Below are 26,910 nucleotides of genomic sequence, written 5' to 3'. Positions count from 1 at the left end.
AGTCAAAGAAAGTGTAAGTTAGTTTATACTTCCACCTTTGACAGTGTAAACCTGCCTCCATTGTGCTGGTGGAATTTCTAGAGAGTGCTAGTGTCTCATCAGTGCCAGAGGCAAAGCTATTTTTCTCTTCCCTTCATGAGACACAGGATCAAGGGTAAAGGATGCTGCATCTGGCTCCCTGGTGAATCACTGTTAACAGCAGTAGTTTGAGCTCATCTGGTTCCCACCCTCCACTCTTCTCTTCCCCTGACCTTGGCTTAGAGCCTAGTTTCCAAATTAAGGAGACACTTAAAATGTTATAATCTGATAGCACGCAGAATAAATTAGGTCTGACATGCACAGGAGCAAGAGGCTGCACTGAAGGAGAGCCAAGTGCACAGGACCAAGGAGCTGAAGCTGTGAGCCCAAGGGAGGCTTGCTGAAAAGTTCATGGTGCAATCCCAGAAGTTTCTGGTTCCCCCCTTCCTTTTGTTTAGAATTCCTAAAGCCTTGGACCCTCTGGGATGGTTTGACGTCCTTAGTTTCTTTTAAAGACAGTAACAGATGACAGGGAAAATACCTCTTGGTTTTGCTTTAATCCTATCTGACCTTCTCTTTGAACTGAAAAGGTTAATCCTGCGATTTCTATACTTTCTCGAGCTCGGGTGAGGTCACATGATGCTAGCTTGCTTTAAAGGAGCCAAACCTCATTACGTCTTCCTTGGTAAGCCGGTCCTTCCCCGGCCTTCTCTGGGGCCTTATTTAGAGTTTTCTTGCCTTATTCTTTTCTCCTCCAGCAGTTTTCTGTTATCTCTGTTGCCAGGGCAGAGGTGGCAGTATTGTTAGCCTTGTTTCTTTTTAGAACAGGTAAAAATGAGGGTAAGAGCTTGATCAAGCATTTTCTTTTTTCCTTTTCTTTTCTTTCTTTCTTTCTTTTTTTTTTTGAGACAGAGTCTCACTATGTCGCCCTTGGTAGAGTGCCATGGTGTCACAGCTCACAACAACCTCAAACTCTTGGCCTAAGTGATTCTCTTGCCTCAGCCTTCCTAGTAGCTAGGACTACAGGAACCTGCCATAACGCCCAGCTATTTTTGGTTGCAGTTGTCATTTTTTTTTTTGCAGTTTTTGGCTGGGGCCAGGTTTGAACCTGCCACCTCTGGTATATGGGGCTGGCACCCTACTCCTTGAGCCACAGGTGCCGCCCCTTGCAGTTGTCATTGTTGTTTAGCTGGCCTGGGCTGGGTTGGAACCCGCCAGCCTCAGTGTATGGAGCTGTAACCACTGTGCTATGGGTGCCGAGCCTCATCAAGCATTTTCGACAAACTTTTCCATCAGTTTTTTTTTTTTTTTGAGACAGAGTTTCATTATGTTACCCTTGGTAGAGTGCTCTGGCATCACAGCTCACAGCAACCTCAAACTCTTGGGCTTAATCGATTCTCTGGTCTTAGCCTCCCAAGTAGCTGGGACTACAGGCCTCTGCCACAACACCTGGCTGTTTTTCTTTTTTTGTTGTTGTTGGGGATTCATTGAGGATACACAGAACCAGGTTACATTGCTTGCTTTTGTTAGATAAGGACCCTCTTATATTTGTGTCCGACCCCCAAAAGGTGCACCACACCCCTTGACCTCCTACCCCGTCCCTCCTCCAGCTATTTTTCAGTTGCAGTTATTATTGTTGTTCAGCTGGCCCGGGTCAGATTTGAACCCGCCAGCCTGGGTTATGTGGCCAGCGCCCTACCCTCTGAGCTACGGGCACTGCCTTTCCATCAGTTTTGTTGCCTCTAATTACCTGAAAGGCAAAATGATACTTCCTTGGTTTCTTCTTGAGAATCTAAGAGCTTAGATGTAAACACTTTGTTAGATTCCAGCTCCCTTTAAGAGTTTATTCTTTTTCCTTTTCATACCATGTCCTAAAAAGAAAATGGTTTCTGTATTGACAACACTTTCCTCTCTAATGTTTTAACGAGTCCAGGAGAGGGAGATAATTGAAAGTTTCTCCCCTTTCTCAATATAGTTTGGCTTTTTCTGAAGCAGTCTGAGAATTATTTTACTTCCCTAAGTATTTTTATATATTAAGCAACAACATTCTGGGATACTACAATGACTGGTTGAATTTTTCAGGTTGTGGGTACATATAATCCATGCACCAAATCTGGCCCACAGATGTGCTTTATTTGACTGTGGTGTTCTAAGTTTTTAAAAAATTACTTGTTAGCAGCTTGGCACCTGTGGCTCAAGTGGCTAAGGCGCCAGCCACATACACCTGAGCTGTCGGGTTCGAATCCAGCCCAGGCCCGCCAAACAACAATGACAGCTGCAACCAAAAAATAGCCGGGTGTTGTGACACGTGCCTGTAATTCCAGACACTTGGGAGGCAGAGGCAAGAGAATCTCTTGAGCCCAGGAGTTGGAGGTTGCTGTGAGCTGTGATGCTACAGCACTCTACCCAGGGCAACAGCTTGAGGCTCTGTCTCAAAAAAAAAAAAAAACAATTACTTGTGAGCATTTAAAAATTCTTGTTAAATATTTGTATTTCTGGCTGATTTTGGAGACTTGGAAGGTCTGTCCTCTTTGAGACAGAGTATGCCCTCTGCAGTTTCCCAGGATCTCTGTGTTTTATCCGTGTCATACTTCTCTCATTTGTTACCTGCCTCGCTCCTGGAGGTATTTGAATGTGTGTCTGTGTCCACTAAAAAGTTCAGGACAATAGCTGGGCACGGTGGCTCATGCCTGTAATCCCAGCACTGTGGGAGGCTGAGGCAGGAAGATTGAGCTCAGAAGTTCGAGGCTTGTCTGAGCGAGAATGACACCCTGACTCATGAAAAAAATGGAAAAACCCAGCTGGGCGCCGCAGCGAGCACCTGTAATCCCAGCAGCTTCGGAGGCTGAGGCAGCAGGATGCCCACTGCCCAAGTCTATGGTTGCAGTGAGCTACGACGCCATTGCACTCTGCTCAGGGAATAGGGTAGAACTCTTTCTTGACAAACAAACAAACAAACAAAAAAGTCCAGGACATGGGCGGCGCCTGTGGCTCAGTGAGTAGGGCGCTGGCCCCATATGCCGAGGGTGGCGGGTTCAAACCCAGCCCCGGCCAAACTGCAACAACAAAAAAATAGCCGGGCGTTGTGGTGGGCGCCTGTAGGCCCAGCTGCTCGGGAGGCTGAGGCAAGAGAATCACATAAGCCCAAGAGCTGGAGGTTGCTGTGAGCCGTGTGATGCCATGGCACTCTACCGAGGGCAGTAAAGTGAGACTCTGTCTCTACAAAAAAAAAAAAAGTCCAGGACAGTGACCAACCCTGTATGAATAAACATTCATAGAGCCCACATTGTGATATTAAAATAGCATTTACGCATTGAAAGAAACTGGGGTTTCCTAGAGAAGTAGCTAATTCCAGGTTTTAGGGCAGAACATATACAGGATGATCCTGGAATGTTGTGATTATCAGATAATAAGGAAGATGTCAAAGGCTATTGGAGTCATCTCAAAATTATCCAGGATCCAACTTGAAGAGTTAGGTGGATAATTTGAGCTTCAGTAGAACAAGAGTTACAATAGATTTAAACCCATAAATATATTTATATGCATGCATTCATAATGATAATAAAAAGGAAACCTAATTGGTTCCATTGAAACTGACAGAAAATCAATCCATTATCTTGAAAACTGGATAAATGAAAGAAAAAATTATTTCTCCTGCCTTTCCTGTACTATTAAGTAACCATATAGTAGATGAGGGGAAGTATCTATTCATAATATTATTCCAACTTGCAAATAAAATTAAAATGGTAGGATAACATTATTTTACATCCTCTGTTGATCTAGATATTGAGCATCAATCACTCCTAATCTCTTTTGCCTACTTACAAAAGAACATACCACTACCAAATTTTGCCAAAGTTTACTAAAATCCAAAATTTATCAAGTCTCTGGGTACAGCTGCAATTGTTAAGAAATACCAAAGGCCAAAGTATATAATTAGGAGATCCAGATTACTGTTTATTCTATAGGTTAAATATCCTGGCTTCTTTAACATATAATTGTAAAAGAGAAAAAAGCATGGGTAGGAGTAGGGTAGAGTAGAGGGGCTGTAAATTAAGAGTATTAAAAATTGCATCAAATTTAAAAATTTTTAAAAATTTTTAATTATTATGGGTATATAATAGTTTGATACATAGGCATGCAATGTGAATTAATTAAATGAGGATAACTGGGGTATCCATCACTTGAGACATTTATCATTTCATTGCCTTAAGGAACACTCCAATACCAATCTTTTAGTTATTTTAAAATACATCCTAACTTGGGCAGCGCCTGTGGCTCAGTCGGTAAGGCGCCGGCCCCATATGCCGAGGGTGGCAGGTTCAAACCCAGCCCCGACCAACCCAAAAAAATAGCCGGGCGTTGTGGCAGGCGCCTATAGTCCCAGCTGCTCGGGAGGCTGAGGCAAGAGAGTCGCTTAAGCCCAAGAGTTAGAGGTTGCTGTGAGCTGTGTGACGCCACGGCACTCTACCGGAGGGCCATACAGTGAGACTGTCTCTACAAAAAAAAAAAAAAAAATACATCCTAACTTGTTATTGATTATAGCCACTTCGTGGTGCTGTCAAATATTGTTTGTTCTATCTATCTAACTATATTTTTGTACCTCCTAACCCTCCTCACTTTATCCCCACCTCCCTACTACTGTTCCTAGCCTCTGGTAACTGTCATTCTACTCTCTGTCTCCATGAGAGCAATTATTTTTAATATTTAGCTCTCACATATGAGTAAGAACATGTGAGATTTGTCTTTCTGTGCTTGGCTTATTTCACTTAACAAAATGTTCTACATTTCCATCCATGTTGTTACAAATGGCAAATTTCGTCCTTTTGTGTGGCCGTGTAATATTCTGTTGTGTGTATGTAATGATATTTCATTATCCATCCACTGATGGACACTCAGGTTGATTCCAAATCTTGGCTATTGTGAAAAGTGTTGGAATAAACATGGGAATGCAGATGTCTTTGTTTTGTTTTGTTTTGTTTGTTTCTTTTAAACAGAATTTCACTCTGTCATCCAGGCTAGAGTACTGTGGTATCATAGCTCACGGCAACCTCAAACTCCTGGGTTTGAGTGATCCTCTTGCCTCAGCCTCCTGAGTAACTGGGATTACAGGCACCTACCATAATGTCCAGCTAGTTTTTCTATTTTTAGTGGAGACAGGGTCTTGCTCTTGCTCAGGCTTTTCTTGAGCTCCAGAGCTCAAGGCATCCACTTACCTCAGCCTCCCAAAGTGCTAGGATTACAGGCATGAGCCAGTTTGCCCTGCCCAGATAGTTTTTCAATATATAGAATTCGTCTCCTTTGGATGTGGTAGTTCTATATTTAGTTTTTTGAGGAACCTCTATACTGTTCTCCATAGTGATTGCACTAATTTACATTCCTACCAACAGTGTACAAGGGTTTCCATTTCTCCACATCCTTAGCCAGCATTTGTTATTGCCTGTTTTTGTGATAAAAGCCATTTTAAGAGGGGTGAGATGATATCTCCTTGTGGTTTAGATTTGTGTTTCTCTGGCTAATGACATTAAGTAATTTTCATACACCTATTGGCCATTTGAATGTCTATTTTTGAGAATGTTTATTCAAATCCTTTGCCAGTTTTTTTTTTTTTTTTGCCCTTTGCCAATTTTAATTGGATTATTGATTTCTTCCTGTTGAGTCACTGGAGCTCTTTTTATATTCTAGCTGTTAGTCCTTTATCAGATGGGTAGTGTACAAAAAAATTTTTTTTGAGACAGAGTCTCACTCTGTGCCCTGGGTAGAGTGCTATGGCATCATAGCTCATAGCAACCTCAAACTCTTGGGCTTGAGCAATCCTCTTGCTTCAGCCTCCAGAGTAACTGAGATTACAGGTGTCCGACATCATGCCTGGCTAGTTTTTCTATTTTTAATAGAGAGACAGAGTCTCGCTCTTGTTCAGGGTGGCCTTTTTTTTTTTTTGAGACAGAGCCTCAAGCTGTCGCCCTGGGTAGAGTGCCATAGCATCATAGCTCACAACAACCTCCAACTCCTGGGCTCAAGCAATTCTCCTGCCTCCGCCTCCCAAGTAGCTGGGACTACAGGCACCTGCCACAACGCCCAGCTGTTCTTTGGTTACAGCCATCATTGTTGTTTGGCAGGCAGGGGCTGGATTCGAACCTGCCAACTCTGGTGTATGTGGCTGGCACCTTAGCAGCTCGCGCCACAGGTGCTGAGCTGCTCAGGCTGGTCTTGAACTCCTGAGCTCAAGGGATCCTCCCACCTCAGCCTCCCAAAGTGCAGGGATTGTAGGTGTGAGCCATCTCGCCTAGCTGGTAGTTAGCAAATATTATCTCCCATTCTGTGGGTTGTCTCTTCCCTTTGTTGATTGTTTTTCCCTTGCTGTGCAGAAACTTTTTAGTTTGATGTGATCTCCCTTGTCCAGTGTTTTGGTGGTGGTGGTATTATTCAAGAAATTATTGCCTAGACCAATGTCCTGAAACATTTCCCCAAAGTTTTCTTTTAGCTCTTTCATGGTTTCAGGTCTTAGTTTTAAATCTTTAATCATTTTAATTTGATTTTTATATGTGGCAAGAGATAAGGATCTAATTTCATTCTTCTGCATATGGATATCCACTTTTCCCAGCACCATTTATTGATGAGACTGGCCTTTCCCTGCTATCCTTGACACACTTGTCAAGGGTAAGTTTACTATGGATGTGTGGATTTATTTTTGGGTACTCTGTTCTGTTCCATTAGTCTACATGTCTGTTTTTATGAGTACCATGCCAGCTCTATAGTATAATTTGAAGTTAGGTAATATGATTCTTCCAGTTTTGTTTATGCTCAGGATGGCGTTGCCTATTTTGGATTTAAAATTGCATCAAATTTCAAAAAAAAAGTTGTATCAAAATTTTAAGAAACAGGCAAGACTATAGTATAAAGGGGTGCATGTGTAAGTGAAAACCATGAAGAGGTGGCGCCTGTGGCTCAGTGAGTAGGGCGCCGGCCCCATATGCCGAGGGCGGCGGGTTCAAATCCAGCCCTGGCCAAACTGCAACAAAAAAATAGCCGGGCGTTGTGGCGGGCGCCTGTAGTCCCAGCTACTCGGGAGGCTGAGACAACAGAATCACATAAGCCCAAGAGTTAAAGGTTGCTGTGAGCCGTGTGACGCCACGGCACTCTACCGAGGGCGGTACAGTGAGACTCTGTCTCTACAAAAAAAAAACCATGAAGATGCGGGCCAGGCGTGGTGGCTCACACCTGTAACCCTAGTGCTTTAGGAGATGGAGGCAGGAGAATCACTTGAGACCAGGAGTTCAAGATCAGTCTGAGCACAAATGAGATCTCTTATCTCTCTATTAAAAAAAAATATATAGGCGCCTGTGGCTCAGTCGGTAAGGCGCCGGCCCCATATACCGAGGGTGACGGGTTCAAACCCGGCCCTGGCTGAACTGCAACCAAAAAATAGCCGGGCATTGTGGTGGGCGCCTGTAGTCCCAGCTACTCGGGAGGCTGAGGCAAGAAAATCGCTTAAGCCCAGGAGTTGGAGGTTGCTGTGAGCTGTGTGAGGCCATGGCACTCTACCGAGGGCCATAAAGTGAGACTCTGTCTCTACAAAAAAAAAAAAAAAATATATATATATATATATATATGTAATATATATACACGTATGTGTGTGTGTGTGTGTGTGCGTGTATATGTGTTTATATTAGCTGATGTCAGGTGTGGTTGCTCATGCCTGTACTTCTAGCACTCTGGGAGGCTGAGGTAGGAGGATCACTTTAACTCAGGAGTTTGAGGTTGCTGTGCACTCTAGCTTGGGCAACAGAGTGAGACTCGATCTCTGAAAAAAAGGTGGGCTTGGGCAGGGAAGTGATTATTTCCTGAGAGTAGGGGATTGTGGTTGGGTCAGGGCACATGGGAGAGAATGACTGAAGTGTTCTTTCTTTTGACCTGGGTAGTGGTTATAAGGATGTTCACCTTATAATCACTAAGCCTTATATATCTTTTACGTGGTTTTCTGTATTTTGTGTTTTATGTTGCCATAAGATTTTTTTTTTTTTTTTTGTAGAGACAGAGTCTCACTGTACCGCCCTCGGGTAGAGTGCTGTGGCGTCACACGGCTCACAGCAACCTCCAACTCCTGGGCTTAAGCGATTCTCTTGCCTCAGCCTCCGGAGTAGCTGGGACTACAGGCACCTGCCACAACGCCCGGCTATTTTTTGGTTGCAGTTTGGCCGGGGCTGGGTTTGAACCCGCCACCCTCGGCATATGGGGCCGGCGCCCTACTCACTGAGCCACAGGCGCTGCCCGCCATAAGATGTTTTTAAAAATAGATCAGAATTCTCGGGCGGCGCCTGTGGCTCAGTCGGTAAGGCGCCAGCCCCATATACTGAGGGTGGCGGGTTCAAACCCGGCCCCGGCCGAACTGCAACCAAAAAAATAGCCGGGCGTTGTGGCGGGCGCCTGTAGTCCCAGCTGCTCGGGAGGCTGAGGCAAGAGAATCGCTTAAGCCCAGGAGTTGGAGGTTGCTGTGAGCTGTGTGAGGCCACGGCACTCTACCGAGGGCCATAAAGTGAGACTCTGTCTCTACAAAAAAAAAAAAAAAAATAGATCAGAATTCTTAGGGCATCAGTCTTTCAACCTGCAACTTCCAAACATATACATGTACATTTTACATATTTACATTTACTGTAGAGCAAAAGTAGTGAGTAAAATGAAAGCTCACTTGTTCACTGAGAAATTTTCAGTGTGAGCCTTGTTGAAGTCAAATAAAATACAGAGATCAATTTAAAACATTTAACACATACAGTTAGTAAGAATTATGATTCAGGTCTATGCATAGACCTGGAAGTCTTCCACACGTCAGAAGAACAAAGAGAAGGTTGCAAATTGTAAGTAATATTTTGAAAGAGCTGGTAAGCTCTGATTGGTGAGTGATTGGTAGATGAAACTAGTTTTAGAGTCATGGTAGGTCAATATAGCAGGCTGTTTCAGCAGCTGGGCTTGCGGAAAATTTAATTCTCAGAGCAGGTGCTACATGCCCCAAGTTCTTTTACCCCCAACCCCTCAACTGTGATTTAGTTGGGTATGACAAGAATGACTTGATTTGTATAATCAGCTTTTACAACCTCTGGATTAAATTTGGCCTTAGCATTTATAAACAAGCCATCAAAGGTTTCTGGAGTTTCTTTTTAAGAATTTTAGGTGTGCCTCACTATGTAATAGGAGTAGTCCTGAGAGATTAAGTGCAAGTTCAGTTTTTATAAATAGACTCAGAGCATACTCCACATTTACCATTTCAGGGCTGTGTTTCCCAAAGCAATCCTGACTCTCAGACCCCCCACTTACAAACAAATTGTACCTAAAATGTAGCGCACCTTTTATAATCACAAGGTGGTCAAGGAGAAAAGCATTTTCCATTCAAAGGTTGATAGTAACACTTTAGGTTGAATAAAGCACTTGGGAACAAGGTAGCAAACTGAAAGGTGGGGGCTGCTAATGAGATTTGCCCAGGGAAACCTCATCTCCAGGCTGTGTGTTTAGGACTTTCCCAGGAGAGCTGCTTTTAGCATTCTGCTTGATTCAAATATTCATGGCCATCTTTTTTCACTTCTTGGTATATTTCTTTAAAATATCATTAGTAAGGAGGAATGAAAAGACAGAACAAAATTTTTGCTTTCAAAGGTTTTTCCCCTGCCCCAAGCTGTGGTTTTCTTCCTCCTTTTCTTCCTTCCTTCTTTACTACATGGCAGTATTTTTCAGAAGGAAGAGAAGATCGCCATGATCAAAGGAACTCGGAACCTAAGTGCCTTCTTTAAATTTATCTATGGATACCTTTTCTTTTTTGAATTATTTTCCATCCCCAGAAAGATAGCATTCTCTTGAAAGTTTATTCTTACAGATCAGCACTGTCCAATAGAACTTTCGTGATGATGGGAATATTCCATATCTGCAAGAACGTGTGAGATGCATGTAAGCACTGGCTAGTGAGATTAAGGAACTAAAATTTTTTTTTTTTTTTTTTTTAAGGCAGAGTCTCACTATGTCGCCCTCGGTAGAGTGCTGTGGTGTCACAGCTCACACCAACCTCAAACTCTTGGGCTTAAGAGATTCTCTTGCCTCAGCCTCCCAAGTAGCTGGGACTACAGGCGCCCGCCACAACACCCAGCTATTTTTTGGTTGTAGTTGTCATTGTTGTTTGGCAGGCCCGGGCTGGATTCGAACCCGCCAGCCCTGGTGTATGTGGCTGGTGCCCTGTCGCTTGAGCTACAAGCGCCAAGCCTGAAGGCTTATTCCTGGACCAATCCTTTGTCTTGCCTCTGGTTAGAAGGGTTTCTGGTTGTCACCTGATGTGACTGTAAAGGCAGCAGAACCCTGCCTCTGCGATGTTGTCAGTTCTGCCTCGAGTGAGCCTTTCTTGCAATGGTGGTAGAAACAATTAGAGGGACAAAGAGCTGAGACTTACTTGAGCTTCTAGAATAGTTTATATGCACTGCTTTGTGCCTGCTCACTAATGAATATTTGTGTAATAAATGTCTCTGAGTGTGTCAGAATTTGCTCTGGAACTTGCTTTCTTTGCTGCAAGACTGTGGAAGAGAAGCTAATCTTCGACCATCTCAAACTCTTCAAGACAACTGTTAAAGAACCTGTGAGATGTATGTGACCGGAATGGCTTGATTCCGAGTGATTTAGCTGCTTTCTGCCTCTCAAGGCTGATCTTGTACGACTTCCACTTCACTCCTTGCATCGCAAACCACACCGACCTCTGCTCCTCCAGTGTGGCAAGTTCCTTCCCTCCTCAGGAACAACATTCATGGTGTACCATCTGCCTTGAATGCTCTGCATTTGTTTCTGCTTTCTAATAATATTTGTATAGTTTGGAGGATAATCAAATAAACATGTCTGTTCTTTCTGTTTTACTTCAGTAAGATGACTGTTCTAGATCTTTGGAAATCCCTTGCGTTTCTACATTGTACTCCTTCCCTCTATCCCAAACCTTATGACTCACCTGAATTTTTTGGTTGTCATTCTCTTGCTTTCTTTGAGTTTTCCCGTGTATGTATGGATTGCTACACAGAATATTAAATCTAACATTTCCCACCAACATTTTATAATGAGAAATTTTGAAGGAAGAACAAATATGAGGTGTGACAATTAAGTTTGTGAACTTACCACTGTGTGCATACGTTGACAGCACCGTACAAAGAACTTGGTAAGGTTTCATGACCTTGGTATATCAACGTCTCACAGTTGTGTTTGGGCTGCTATGTGGCGGTGTCTTGCTGAGTGGCCTTCTTTACTGTTGTTGTGTATTTATGTGTGCTGTTGCCAGAATGTAGGAGCTTAAATTAGAGCAATGAACAAACATTTGTAAATTTCCTGTTAAACTTGGCAACGGTGGAAGTGAAATCAGGAACATGTTAGTCCAAGTTCATGGGGATAATGCCGTGAAGAAAATGGCAGTCAACAAATGTATTAAACACTTTTCTGAGGGGAGGGAAAGCGTCACTGATGAAGAAAGGTCAGGGCAGACAGTAAAGAGCAGAACTGATGAAAATATTGCAAAATTTCATCAAATTGTGCATCAGAATTATCAGCTAACTGTGAGAAGCATAGCAGACCAAGTAAACATCGATGGAGAAACAGGAAAATCTTAACTGAAAATCTTGGCCAACACCTCATGGCTCTTGCATCAGGACAGTGCACCAGCTCACCTGGCAATGTTTGTGAAAGAGTTTTTCACCAATAAACAAATAATTGTCTTGGAACATTCTTCCTACTCACCTGATCTTGCCCCCAGTGGCTTTTTTATTTATCCAAAGATAAAGGCAATATTGTAAGGAAGTCATTTTGATGACATTCGGGATATGCAGGATAATACAATGACAGTTTGGATGGCCATTCCAGAAAGAGTTTCAAAATTGCTTTTTAAAAAAATTTTTTTGTTTGTTTGAGACAGAGTCTCACTCTGTCATCCCAGGTAGGGTGCCGTGGCTTCATCATAGCTTATAGCAGCCTCAAACTCTTGAGCTAAGGCAATTTTTAGTAGAGAGTGGTGTCTCACTCTTGCTCAGGCTGGTCTCAAACTACTGAGCTCAAGCAAAGTACCCACCTCGGCCTCCCAGAGTGCTAGGATTACAGGTATGAGCCACAGCACCTGGCCTCCAAAATTGCTTTGAAGGCTGGACTAGGCTCTGGCATCTGTGCATAGCTTCCCAAGGGGAGTACTTTGAGGATGACCGTAGTGATATTCAGCAATGACATATGTATTGCTTTCTCTAGGACAAGTTCACAAGCTTAATTGTCAGACTTATATGACCACTCATATATCTACTGCCATTAATATTTTATCATATTTGCTTTATCACATATCCATCTATCCATCAGTTAATCTTATTTTGATACATTTCAAAGTAAATTAAATATGTCAGTGTGCCCCCCTAAATAATTCATCATAAGCATCAACTGGAGTTCATTATTTATTTACAGTCTTTTTCATTTGAGGTAAAACTTATATACCATGAAGTGCGCAAATCTTAGTGTATTCATCTGTGTATCTCAAACTTGTATCAAGATATAAATAGTTTCCTCAGGCACTTTCCCCATCATTTCCCACCCCTTTCCTTCAGAGACAATTGTTCTGAAATTTTTTTGTTGTTGTTGCAGTTTTTGGCTGAGGCCGGATTTGAATCCGCCACCTCTGGCATATGGAGCTGGCGCCCTACTGCTTGAGCCACAGGCGCCACCCCTGAATTTTTTTTTTTTTTTTTTTTTTTCTGTAGAGACAGAGTCTCACTTTATGGCCCTTGGTAGAGTGCCGTGGCATCACACAGCTCACGCAACCTCCAACTCCAGGGCTTAGGCGATTCTCCTGCCTCAGCCTCCCGAGTAGCTGGGACTACAGGCGCCCGCCACAACGCCCGGCTATTTTTTTGTTGCAGTTTGGCCGGGGCTGGGTTTGAACCTGCCACCCTCGGCATATGGGGCCGGCGCCCTGCTCACTGAGCCACAGGCGCCCCCCCCCTGAATATTTTTTTAACCATAGATTAGTTTTGTTTATTGTGGAATATCACAAAAGTGGAATAAAACAATATGATTCTTTTGTGTAAGGCTTCTTTCATTCAGCATGTTTTTGAGATTTATTTGTGTTGTTGCATCCATTTCTTTTTATTGGTGGGTAATATTTTTGTGTGTGGATAGTCAGCTTTTCGTTTATCTATTCTTCTATTGATGGGATCTTAGCCTGCTTTCATTTTTTTGTCTGTTATAAATACAGCTAGATACTACAAATATTCTTGTACAAATATTTTTGTGGACTTGTTTTAGTTTCTGTTGGGTACTATCTAGAAGTAGAATTGCTGGGCAAATGGCTGGGCACGGTAATCCTAGCACTCTGGGAGGCCAAGGCAGGTGGATTGCTTGAGCTCACAAGTTCGAGATGAGCCTGAGCAAAAAGCGAGACCCTGTCTCTATTAAAAATAGAAAAAGCTGAGGCAAGAGCATAGCTTGAGCCCAAGAGTTGGAGGTTGCTGTGAGCTATGATGATACCATGGCACTCTACCCAGGGCTACAGATTGAGTGAGACTCTGTCTCAAAAAAAAAAAAAAAAAATGCTGGAGAAATGTATGTTTAGTTTTGTTAGGAACTGTTAGACACATTTTCATTTTTTTTTTTTTGTGGTTTTTTTTTTTTGGCCGGGGCTGGGTTTGAACCCACCACCTCCGGCATATGGGACCGGCGCCCTACTCCTTGAGCCACAGGCACCGCTCACATTTTCATTTTTTTATGTGCCATTTTATACCACCACCAAATAGGAGAGTCTAGTTGCAGCGTATCTTCACCAAGATTTGGAGGTCTCAATCTGTTTGTTATTAGTTATTCTGGTGGATAGATTATGTTATCTCATTGAGAAGTTCTGCTTGGTTTTTGTTCACTTGTTTTGCTTTGTTTTTGAGAATTCAGACTTCTATTTGACTAAGAAGGTATCTCTAAAATATAGAAAACAAAAATGATCAATCAGCCAAGATAATTAGAATTTTTTTTAAATTTCGAGTTAATGTGAGGGTACAAACAACTAGGTTACCATATTTGCATTTGTTAGGTAGAGTCCTTCTTGTAGTTGTGTCCTGAACCCAAAAGATGTGCCATATACCCTTACATTGTGCCTATTAAGTGGGAGCACAACCATCCCCTCCCCCCTTTCTCTCCTACTCTGATTCTCCCTTCCCCCAATTTGAATTGAATTTTTCTTTCTCTTATTTGAGTGTGTATTAGATCATCTACTGGCTTCATATTATTGAGTACATTGGATATTTGCTTTTACATTCTTGTGATACTTTACTGAGAAGAATGTGTTTCAACTCCATCTAGGTTAATACAAAAGATGTAAAGTCTCCATCTTTTTATGGCTGAATAGTATTCCATTGTATACATATACCACAGCTTGTTAATTCATTCCTGGGTTGGGAGGCATTTAGGTTGTTTCCACATCTTGGTGATTGTAAATTGAGCTGCAATAAACAAGTGCAAATGTCCTTTTGAGAAAATAATTATTTTTCTTCTAGGTAGATGCTTAGTAGGATGAAATAGGAGGTCTAATTTGAATTCCCTGAGGATTCTCCATACTTCTTTCCAAAGAGGCTGTATTAGTTTGTAGTCTCAAGGATAATTAGAATTTTAACAGATCTTTACATATACCAGTAAGCAGCCAGAATGTTTAATAATTATATAAATTATTTTAATATCACAATTAACATGTTTATTTTAATGAAGTTTAGAGACAAAGGGCTGCTGTTTTTCATACTAAGGCACATAGAGCTCTCTAATTTTTAAAATTGTATGTTTATGTTTTTTTAACCAAGCTGTAACAAATGGTTTCATCTCCATTTTTAAAAACTTTTCATTTTGAAATTTTTTTTTTTTTTTTGAGACAGAGTCTCGCTATGTTGCCCTTGGTAGAGTGTCGTGGAGTCACAGCTCACAGCAACCTCCAACTCTTGGGCTTAAGTGATTCTCTTGCCTCAACCAGGTAGCTGTGACTACAGGTACCTGACACAACACCCGGCCACTTCTTGTTGCAGTTGTCATCATTTTTGTTTAGTTGGCCCAGGCTGGGTTTGAACCTGCCAGCCTGGATGTATGTGCCCAGCGACTGAGCCATGAGCGCTGCCCCATTTTGAATTATTTTTAGAGTCAGGGAAAAGTGGCAAAAATAAGTGTGTTTGCATCTTTCCCCCACGTACACTAATGTTAAAACTTTACATAACCATAGTACAATTATCAAGAACAAAAAAATTAACATTTATGCAATATTATTAACTAAACAACAGACTTACTAGAATTTTGCATTTTTCTACTAAGGCAGTTGTTTTGTGCCGGGGTGCCCTCTTCCAGCCCCACGTTGCATTTAATTATTGCATCTCCTTTGTCTCCTCTAGTCTGAGACACTTGCTCAGTCTTCTCTTGTCATTCATGACTTTTGAAGTCATTTTTGTCAAATGCACCTCAATTTAGATTATCCTATGTTTTCTCATGGTCGAGCTGAAGTTATTCATTTTTGGCAGATATGCGTGTTATGTCCTCAGCGTACCACATAGAAGTTTTTGTGATGTCACCATGTTTTACCAGTGGTGATGTCCCCCTTGATCCCAGGTTAAGTTGCTATCTGCCAGGTTTCTCCACTGTGAAGTTTTTATCTTTTCTTTTGTAGTTAGTATCGTAGGGAAGATACTTGAAGATTATGCAAATCTGTTTCTCCTCAAATTTTTACCTACTAATTTTAGCATTCAGCAGTAGATCTTGTCTATAATAATTACCCAGTGATGATTCTCTACTGCCCACCTTATTTCTGCATTTATTAATTGGAATTCTAATGTGAGAAAGAGCAGTCATCCTTTCTCCCTAGTTTATTTATTTATTCAGTTATTTATTTTCATTAGTATGGTTTCATGAATGTGAATTTTATTCTGTAGGTTAAAACTCACTACTATGGCCACTTAATTTTTGACAAGGGTGCCAAGACCAATCAAGGAGGAAACAATAGTCTCCTCAACAAATAGGTCTTGAAATAGAAAAAAAAAAAACTAGCTGGGCATTGTGGCAGGTGCCTGTACTTGGGAGGCTGAGGCAGGAGAATCACATGAGCCCAGGAGTTTGAGGTTGTTGTGAGCTATGATTCCATGGCACTGTAGCCTGGCAACAGAGTAAGACTTTGTCTCAAAAAAAAAAAAAAAAAAAAAAAAAATGGTTCTTGGACAATTGGATAACCAGATGCAAAAGAATAAAGTTGGATTTCTACCTCACCCCACATATAAAAATTAATGCAAAATGGATGAGCAACCTAAACATAAGAGCTAAAGCTATTTGAGGAAAACATAGGGGTAAATGGCAGTGCTTTCTTAAGATTTGATACCAATAGTGTGAGCAACGAAAATGAAAAATATGGGTAAATTGGACTGAAAATCCTTTTGGATTTCAGAAGATATCAGCAAGAAAATGAAATGATAACCCACAGAATAGGAGAAAATATTGGCAAATAAATGCATTAGATAAGGGATAATATTCAGAATATATAAGGAACTTTTAAAACACAATAAAAACAAAAATTGTGAGGTTGGTCACAGTGGCTCATTCCTATAATCCTAGAACTTTGGGAACACAAGTTGAGAGGAATGCTAGAGGCCAGGAGTTCAAGATCAGCTTGAGAAACAGCAAGATGCTGAATTGGGCCAGGTGTAATCTCACCTGTAATCCTAGCACTCTGGGAGGCTGAGGTGGGAGGATGGTTTGAGGTCAGGAGTTTTGAGACCAGCCTGAGCAAGAACAAGACCCCATCTCTACTAAAAATAGAAAAATTAGCTGGGCATGGTAGTACTTGCCTGTAGTCCCAGCTACTTGGGAGTCTAAAGCAGGAGGATTGCTTGAGTCCAGGAGTTGAGGTTGCTGTAAGCTAGGTTAAAGCCACGGCACTCTATCCTAGGTGACAAAATGAGACTCAGCCTCAAAACAACAACAACAAGATGCTGAATTGTATAATTTAATATGGTTAAATATAGGTTATGTGAATTTCATCTCAAAAAATATGTATCTGCTACAGTCAGTACTTTGTTGTTTAAACTTTTCCAGTTTTAACCATTAGGAGCTCATTTAGGTTGGTTCCTGTGCTCTTTTGACAAGCTCCCATGTATTTTTCAGCATTTCCTTTCTTTCTGGTACCACAAAATGTTCTAGGCTCATCTTGGATTTTCCCTGTCCTAGCTCTGAAATCAACTACTTCTCCAAAGACACCTGCTTTATTTCATTGCAAAATGTTGTTTGAAAATCAAGATCTGAGTGTCATAATGCAGAAGAATGTATGTGCTAAAAAAAAAAAAAGAAAAGAAAAGATCTGCATGTCGGGTGTATTTATTGTTACTAGAGAGTCATTACTTGTAGGCTCCCTGAGCAGACAGAACTATGAAATGCATGTATATATACTTCCTGCACACTAACTCACATCTGTATTTCTTTATCTTCCTATCTATTTATACGGATACCTCTGATCTTAGTTCCTTTTCTTTTTTTTTTTTTGAGACAGAGTCTCAGTATGTCGCCCTCGGTAGAGTGCTGTGGCATCACAGCTCGCAGCAACCTCCAACTCTTGGACTTAAGCGGTTCTCTTGCCTCAGCCTCCCAAGTAGCTGGGACTACAGGCCCCTGCCATAATGCCTGGCTATTTTTTTTTTTTTTTGTAGAGACAGAGTCTCACTGTACCGCCCTCAGGTAGAGTGCCATGACGTCACACGGCTCACAGCAACCTCTAACTCTTGGGCTTATGCCATCCTCTTGCCTCAGCCTCCTGAGCAGCTGGGACTACAGGCGCCCGCCACAACGCCCGGCAATTTTTTTGTTGCATTTGGCCGGGGCTGGGTTTGAACCAGCCACCCTTGGCATATGGGGCTGGCGCCCTACTCACTGAGCCACAGGCGCCACCCTATTTTTTTTTTTTTAATTGTTGGGGATTCATTGAGGGCACAAGAAACCAGATTACACTGATTGCATTTGTTAGGTAAATTCCCTCTTACAATCGTGTCTGCCTGGCTATTTTGTTGTTGCAATTGTCATTGTTGTTTAGCTGGCCTGGGCCAGGCTTGAACCTGCCAGTCTTGGTATATGTGGCTGGTGCTCTACCCATTGAGCTATGGGTGCTGCCTAGCAAAGAAAATTTTAGAAAAGAAATACATTGGCTCGGCACCTGTAGCTCAGTGGCTAAGGGTGCCAGCCACTTAGACCAGAGCTGGCAGGTTCAAATCCAGCCTGGGCCTGTCAAACGACGATGACAACTACAACCAAAAAATAGCTGGGTGTTGTGGCGGGTGCCTGTAGTCCCAGCTCCTTGGGAGGCCAAGGCAAGAGAATCGCTTAAGCCCAAGAATTTGAGGTTGCTGTGAGCTGTGACGTCACAGCACTCTACTGAGGGCGACATAGACTCTGCCTCAAAAAGGAAAAAAATACATTTACTGACTTGCTTATAACATTTATAGATAGTTGTTTTTGTCTTCAGCTTTATAGCATCCTGTTACATTACTGTTTTTCATAGTTACTTAGGTTCTTTTCTTCTCTCAGGTGACCTGTCAGTGTGGTTGTGCTGTTCATGTATAATATAGTTAGGTTCGCTTGTTAGTGTTTGCATTCGTTTTGGATTATCCCCAGATCTTGGTTGATTTTGTTTGTTTTGGGGAGTATATGAAGGGCATGTGAAATACTGCTGTATTTCTAAGAGGCAGCTATACTACAGAAAGACATATTCAGAGACGTATTCCTCTGTCCTCATTCCTGCTCTCCTCTTCTCTTCTTTCTAGTCCTTTCCCTCTTTTCCTAGCTAACTGCATTCACCCCTCAGTGTCTCTGGGGAGTGGTGCCAGGGCTCCCACAGAAACTAAAATCAAAGGAAGTTCAAGTTCCTGATATAAAATGGAGTAGTATTTGCTTATAACCTATATCTATCTTCCTACGTACTTGATGAAATTGTCTCTAAATTACTTATAATACCTAAAAGGATGTGAATATTATGCGAACAACTGTTAGATTGCATTGTTCAAGGCATAATGACAAGATAAAGATCTGTGTATGTTCAGTACAGACGCAGTTTTTTTCCTGAATATTTTCCATCCACAGTTGGTTGAATCCATGGATATGGAACCTGTGGGCCAACAGTATTTTCTTTAGTTTCTCATACACTGAGGGTGGCAGGTTCACACCTGCCCCGGCCAAACTGCAACAAAAAAAATAGCCAGGCGTTGTGGCAGGCACCTGTAGTCCCAGCTACTTGAGAGGCTGAGGCAAGAGAATTGCCTAAGCCCAAGAGCTGGAGGTTGCTGTGAGCTGTGACTTCACGGCACTCTACCGAGGGTGATAAAGTGAGACTCTGTCTCTATAACAACAACAACAAAAGGCTATAATTCACATTCCATACAATTTACTTATTTGAGGTGAATGTTTCAGGTCAGGCATGGTGCCTTATTCCTGTAATCCTAGCACTCTGAGATGTGAAGCAGAAGGATCACTTGAGGTTAAGAGTTCAAACTAGCCTGAGTAACAGCAAGACCCCATCTCTACCAAAAATTGGAAAAAAATGTGGTGGCACCACCCTATATTCCTAGCTACTCAGGAGAGTGTGGCAAGAGGATTGCTTGAGCCAAGGAGTTTGAGGTTGCATTGAGCTATGATGATGCCATTTCACTCTTCCGGGGGCAATGGAGTGAGACTCCATCTCAAAAATAGAAAAATAAAAAATGAAGTGAACAGTGATTTTTTTAGGATTATTCACAGAGTAATACAGCCATCACTACAATCAATACTTTCTTTCCTTCTTTTTTGTTTTTTGAGACTGAGCCTCAAGCTGTCGCCCTGGGTAGAGTGCTGTGGCATCACAGCTCACAGCAACCTCTAACCCCTGGGCTCAAGTGATTCTCCTGCCTCAGCCTCCCAAGTAGCTGGGACTACGGGCGCCTGCCACAACACCCGGCTATTTTTTGGTTGCAGCCCTCATTGTTTGGTGGACCTGGGCTGGATTCAAACCCGCCAGCTCAGGTGTATGTGGCTGGTGCATTAGCTGCTTGAGCTACAGTTGCCAAGCCGCCTTCTTCTTTTTTTTCCTTTTTTTTTTTTTTTTGAGGTAGAGTCTCACTATGTTGCACTCGGTAGAGTGCTGTGGTGTCACAGCTCAACCTCCAACTCTTGGGCTTAAGCAATTCTCTTGCCTCACCCTCCCAAGTAGTTGGGATTACAGGCACCCACCAAAACACCCGGCTATTTTTGTTGTTGTAGTTGTCTGTCACTGTTGTTTAGCCAGCCTCGGTATATGTGGCCGGCACCCCAACCACTAAGCTACGGGTGCTGAGCCGAATATTTTCATATTAAATAGATTATTTGTCAATATTCTATTAATAGTTAACCTCACATTCTTGAAATCTAGCCCTGTTGTCACATGTAATTACAGCTTATTTATTTAACCCGCTAAATAGTATACCAATATGCCGCAATTTATTTAATTTTTTCTTTGTTAAAGGATTTTTTTCTTGATAGTCCAAATAGGGGTACAAAGAATGTATTTCGTGCAACGTATCTCTGGGATACAGACCTAGAAATGGTTTTACTAGGTCTAACGTAGGAGGATGCACAGTCACACTTTTTTTTTTTTTAGAGACAGAGTCTCACTTTGTCGCCCATGGTAGAGTACAGTGGCATCATAGCTCACAGCAACCTCCAACTCTTGGGCTTAGGCATTTCTCTTGCCTCAGCCTCCCAAGTAGGTGGGATTACAGGTGCCTGCCACAACACCCAGCTATTTTTTTGTTGTTTTTGCAATTTGGCCGGGGCTGGGTTTGAACCTGCCACCCTTGGTATATGGGGCCGGCGCCCTACTCACTGAGCCACAGGCACCGCCCAGTCACACATATTTTTTTAACATTTAACATACTTCTAACTTCTTAACGTACCAAAGCAAAATTGTAACCTGTGCATCGTGGCAGGAGGACTCTTTAAATTTAAGCTGACAACTGCTCTCTATTGATGACATTCCTTAGTGTATTATTTTGTCTTCTCTCCTAGCGGCAGTATATACCCATGAAAATGACGAGCAAAGCCTTCTGGATCTTCTCTTGGGAGTATGCCATGATGTATGTAGGAAGCCTAGTGGTAATCGTTTGCCTCTCCTTCTTCCTTCTCAGCTCCTGGGATTTCATTCCTGCAGTCTATGGCTTCATGTAAGTAAGACCTCATTTGAAAACTCTAGAAACTGTGGGAAAAAGGGAACCCTTGTTATATTGTGATGGGAATGTAAATTAGTATAGTTGTTATGGAAAACTTGGTAAAGCTTCCTCAAAAAACTAAAATTAGATGACCGTATGATCCAGTAATCCCATTTCTGTGTGTTTACGCAAAGGATTTGAAGTCAGCATGTTGAAGATGTGTCTGCACTCTCGTTTATCAGAGCACTATTCACGCTAGCCAAGTTAAGGAGTTAGCCTAAGTGTCTATCAAGACATGAATGGATAAAGAAAATTTGGTACATATATGCAATGGAATACTATTCAGCCACAAAAAGGAAATTCTAACATTTGTAACAACATGGATAGAATTGGAGAACATTATGTTAAGTGCAAGTATCCAGGCAAAGAAAGACAAATACCACATGGGTTCACATTTATATGTGGAATTTAAAACAATTGAACTTACAGAAGCTGAGAGTGGAAGGGTGGTTACAGTTGCTAGGGGCCGGGAGGATGGGAAGATGGTCGAGGGATATGAAATCTCAGTTCTACAGGAAGAAGGTGATTTTTTAAATTTTTTTGAGTTCTGTTGCACAGCATGGTAAATATGGTTAATAATAAGTATTGCATATCTTAAAACTGCTAAGTGAGTACATTTTTTTTTTTTTTTTTTGAGACAGTCTCACTATGTCCCCCTCGGTAGAGTGCCATCGTGTCACAGCTCACAGCAACCCCCAACTCTTAGGCTTAAGCGATTCTCTTGCCTTAGCCTCCTAAGTAGCTGGGACTACAGGTGCCCGCCACAACATCTGGCTATTTTTTGGCTGTAGTTGTCGTTGTTTGGCGGGCCCGGGCTGGATTCGAACCTTCCAGCTCCAGTATATGTGGCTGGCACCCTAGCCGCTGAGCTGATCTATAAGCCCTGAGCCAGTCAGTAAATCTTAAATGTTTCTACCACAAACAATGTTAAGTATTTGAGTTGATGGAAATGTTAACTAATTTATTTAATTATCCCACATTGTATTCATAAATCATAACATCATTTTGTACCCCATACATTTATATAATTAGAAACTCTCACTTTAAGAAAAAAACAGAAGGCTGGGCACAGTGGCTCATGCCTGTAATTCTAGTACTTTGGGAGGCCGACATGGGTAGATTGATTGAGCTCAGGAGTTTGAGAATAGCCCAAGCAAGAGTAAGACCCCGTCTCTTCTAAAATAGAAAAAAAAAGTTAGCTGAGTGTTGTGGGCGTCACCTGTAATCCCAGCTACCAAGGAAGCTGAGACATGAAGATAGCTTGAGCCCATGGGTTTGAGGTTGCTGTGAGCTATGATGATGCTAGGGCATTATACCTAAGGTGACTGAATGAGACTCTCTCAAAAATAATAAAATAAAATACAGCTGGTGCCGTGGCTTACTCCTATAATCTTAGCACCCTGGGAGGCTGAGGCAGGTGGATTGTTTGAGCCCAGGAGTTTAAGACCAGCCTGAGCAAGAGGGAGACCCCCATTTCTACTAAAAATAGAAAAATTAGCTGGGCATTGTGGTGGGCACCTGTAGTCCCAGCTACTCAGGAGGCTAAGGCAAGAGGATTGCTCAAGCCCCCTAAGAGTTTGAGGTTGTTAACGCCTGTAATCCTAGCACTCTGGGAGGCTGAGGTGGGTGGATTGCCTGGGCTCAGGAGTTTGAAACCAGCTTAAGCAAGAGTGAGACCCTGTCTCTAAAAATAGCTGGGTATTGTGGCAGGTGCCTGTAGTCTTAGCTACTTGGGAAGCTGAGGCAAGAGAATCGCTTGAGCTCAGCAGTTTGAGGTTGGTGTGAGCTATGATGCCACAGCACTCTACCAAGGGCAGCAAAGTGAAACTCAATCTCAAAAAAAAAAAAGAAAAGAAAAGAAAGAGTTTGAGGTTGCTATGAGCTATGTCATCAGGGCACGCTATCCAGGGCAACAGAGTGAGACTGTCTCAAGAAAAGTAAATAAATAAAATAAAAATAATTTAAAAATAAAGTAAAATAAAATAAATAATTTAAAAAAACTAGAAAACCCTGGAAGCTAATTTGGTTTCTATAGCTCCCGTTGGAAGCAGAGGGCAAGCAACCACAAGGATCAGAGCAGCAGTCCCTAAACTTTAAGGTACATGAGAGTCATATGTAGGACTTGTTGAAACCCAGGTCACTGGGCTTACCTCCCAGAGGTTCTGATCAAGTAGGTATGGGGTAGAGACCAGGAATTTGCATTTCTCAGGTTTTCAGGTGATGCCATTGTGGTCCTATTGGTCCAGGGGACACATTTTGAGGACCTCTGGTCTGTCATATACCTTTGATCTGGTGGGATTAAGGAGCACTCCCTAGGAAAATCCAGAGGAACTGCCAGCCTCCAACTGGGAAATTTGGGTTTAGTTCCAAACAGTAATAGATACTCTACTGTAAGAGGGTCTCTGACAGTTTTTGTTTGAGACAGTCTCACTTTGTCATCCTTGGTAGAGTGCTATGGCGTCACAGCTCACAGCAACCTCAAACTCTTGGGCTTAAGCGATTTTCTTGCCTCAGCCTCCCAAGGAGCTGGGACTACAGGCTCCCGCCACAATGCCCAGTTATTTTTTGGTTGTAGTTGTCATTGTTGTTTGGCAGGCCCGGGCTGGGTTGGAACCAACCAGCTCCGGTGTATGTGGCTGGTACCCTAGCCACGGAGCTACAGGTGCCAAGCCTGATAGTTTTAACATAAAGCCACCTACCACATGTCAAACCTTCAGAGAAAATCCAAATGAGTTTGAGTGCTGCAAGCTTGTCCAAGTGTATATGCATGAATTTTGCAAACATTTCCAAGTGTACCCTGTGTCCCTGGCTCTGAGGGGTTGGTTGCTACCCACACCTGGAGTGGCTTATAGCTCAGCAGGTGGTAGATGCTTAAACCTGTCCAGGGGGAGGGGAGATCTGGCGTGGCAGCACTCCTATCTGGGATTCTGGGCTGCTTATTTGTGTTAAATCCTGGCCAAGCATAAGACGACGTCGTAACTTTCTGTTCTTCATGCTCTGCCTTGGGTGGAGTTTGGATGCCTGGTGAAGAACTTTTCCTGGCTTTCTGATGGGCCATAGATTATATTCTTTACCTCATTTCATAGAAAAGGAAATGTATGTCAGCACGAGGCAAAGACTTAGCTCAGGTGGAAACCTCCATCAGGGAAATCTGTGAGCCATTGCCTCTCTTTCTTTTTCCATGCCCCATTTATTGTCTTTTTTAAATTATGAATTGAGATCAGTTTCCATTTTGTATTTTTTTTTTTTTTTTTGAGACAGAGTCTCATTCTGTTGCCCAGGCTAGAGTGCTATGGCATCAGCTTAGCTCACAGCAACCTCAAACTCTGAGCTCAAGGGATTCTCCCACCTTGGCCTCCCAGAGTGCTAGGATTACAGACATGAGCCTCTGTAGCCAGACTTGTATTTTTTTTCAATCAAAAATATAACGTGCCCATAACACAGTGGTTACAGCACCAGCCATATGCACCAAGGCTGTTGGGTTCAACCCCAGCCTGGGACAGCTAGACAACAATGACAACTGCAACAAAAAATAGCCAGGTGTTGTGGTGGGTGCCTGTAGTCCCAGCTACTTGGGAGGAGGAAGCAAGAGAATCGCTTAAGCCCAAGAGTTTGAGGTTGCTGTGAGCTGTGATGCCATGGTACTCTACTGAGGGTGACATAGTGAGACTCTGTCTCAAAAAAATAAAAAAATAAATAAAAATAAATAAAAAATACATAATATATACTTTTAGAAAAGCCAGAATCACAGCCAGTCTTTGATTTAACCAAACAAAAAGTTTTCCAGTTAAACCCTAATTTCTCAAATGAGGTCTGGGACCCTGGGGATCCTAGCCAAAACATGCTAATGGTTTCTGAATCCCCTAGAAGTCTCACTGCCTTCTCAGGCCTCGTCTTCCGGCTCCTGCTGTGGGGTGTGGTGTGGAGCAAGAACGGGGAGGAGCAGGATCTTTGCGCTTGTTCCTCTAGGCAGGTCTCTGGAATCCCCCAAATATAATAGATATTGTGTATTTAAAACTTGTTCTTCCATGGGCGGCACCTATGGCTCAAAGGAGTAGGGCGCCGACCCATATGCCAGAGGTGGTGGGTTCAAACCCAGCCCTGGTCATAAACTGAAAAAAAAAAAAAAAAAAAAAAACTTGTTCTTCCCTTAATCTCCTGAGTTTAAACTGTCTTGGGTAAAAGAGAAATTAGTCTCTTGATTTCTTTCTTTTTTTGCAGGGGCTGGGTTTGAACCCACCACCTCTGGTATATGGGGCCGGTGCCTTACTCACTGAGCCATAGGCGCCACCCTAGTCTTGATTTCTAGGATGAATCCCTACCTCATTTTGATTTTGTTTGGCTTAGCTAATGTTTATTATGGAGTATTGTTCTCTGTGTCTCTGCCCCTCGTTTTTGTTAGTTACCTATATCCAGGCAACCTGGAGAGCCCTTCCCATCCTGTAGGGTCTCTGTAGGGGAAAAGTTAGCTTTTGTTGCCCAGAAGTGACCAAAGTCTTTAGGAGAAATCAAGGTCCAAGCAGACCATTTCTAACTTTGCGCTCTTTTTTCTCTCCCTTTGTTTTCTTAATTCCAGACTTTCTGTTCCAGATCTCACTCCCAACATTGGTCTTTTCTGGTACTTCTTTGCAGAGATGTTTGAGCACTTCAGCCTCTTCTTTGTGTGCGTGTTTCAGATCAACGTCTTCTTCTACACCATCCCCTTAGCCATAAAGCTAAAGTAAGTGGTCGGACCTGCTGCTGCGTTGTGCTCAGAGCCACCCAGGGACCCCATGTCCCTTGCAGCCTTGGGGGCCCTTCTGATGGGATCACCTGCTGTTAGGTTTGTGTCATCTTGCCCTTAGCTTCTAAGGGTGCCATAGCCAGCAACAGAGTAACAGATGTGTACAGGCTGTAGGGAGGGTGCTTTGCAGCCCCAGTATTCCCTGGCTTCACTTGGAGGTGCTTGAACCCTCATTGCTGCTAAGCCCACTCACTGTTTTGGACAAGGACAGGGATTGTGGTAGAGGGAGGGTGTCTGTGGGAAAAGTCGATCTGGTTGGATGTCTTCCATCAGTAGCCAGAGACAGTTCATCCAAGGGGACTCGGGATGGGTCAGTTGGGAGCTGGCTACCTGCAGCTCTGTTTAATCTTTTGATCAGTTCCCTCAAAGGGTTTGTTTGTGGAGTTCTCTTCTGCAGTGTGAGAGAGCTAGCACAAGTTGAGCTGCTCCATCCCAGGCATCTTTCTAGGCTCTCTGAAATGTCGTCATATGCAACCCAGCAACTCATGATGGTAGGCGTTGTATTCTTATCCTCACTTCCATCTTACAGTTGAGGAAGTGGAATGGTTTGCTCAAAGCTTGTGAACAGTGCAGTTGGGACTCAGAGCCAGGTTTCTCTAAGTCTATGCTTCTCCCCCTGCACCGTGCCAAGCTCCTGAGGGAGAGCTTGTCGTGGCCTCTGGAAATGGTTCTATCATCTTAGCTTCAGAGAAGGGAAAATAGGCACAGACAGGTACAGATATGCCTGGATGGTCTAAGAAACCTGGAAGAGCATTGGATTTAGATTTTAAGAGCTTGAGTTCTCTGCTCTGTTCTGCCGTTCTCCATGGCTTGTGCACCGATGCACATGGTTCCCATTCTGTAAACCCTCAGTGA

The 26,910-nt window shown here is 42.7% G+C and overlaps 1 protein-coding gene across 3 annotated transcripts in view; it reads left to right on the top strand.

Annotated features, from left to right (window-relative positions):
- The window catches only part of PIGU (phosphatidylinositol glycan anchor biosynthesis class U), a 100,766-nt gene that overhangs the window by 52,297 nt on the left and 21,559 nt on the right, over positions 1–26,910 (top strand). For 2 of the 3 annotated variants that reach the window (XM_053574388.1, XM_053574390.1), the window contains exons 8-9: positions 21,073–21,227; positions 25,849–25,992. In XM_053574388.1, coding sequence (XP_053430363.1) covers positions 21,073–21,227; positions 25,849–25,992 — 299 coding nt within the window. The remainder of the gene's footprint in view (positions 1–21,072; positions 21,228–25,848; positions 25,993–26,910) is intronic. The other variant, XM_053574389.1, reaches the window with a different exon arrangement.

Source organism: Nycticebus coucang, chromosome 21 (assembly GCF_027406575.1).
Source record: "Nycticebus coucang isolate mNycCou1 chromosome 21, mNycCou1.pri, whole genome shotgun sequence".
Classification (NCBI taxonomy): domain Eukaryota; kingdom Metazoa; phylum Chordata; class Mammalia; order Primates; family Lorisidae; genus Nycticebus; species Nycticebus coucang.
The sequence above is the reverse complement of the archived record's forward strand: the minus strand, read 5'-3'. Positions and strand labels throughout refer to the sequence as shown.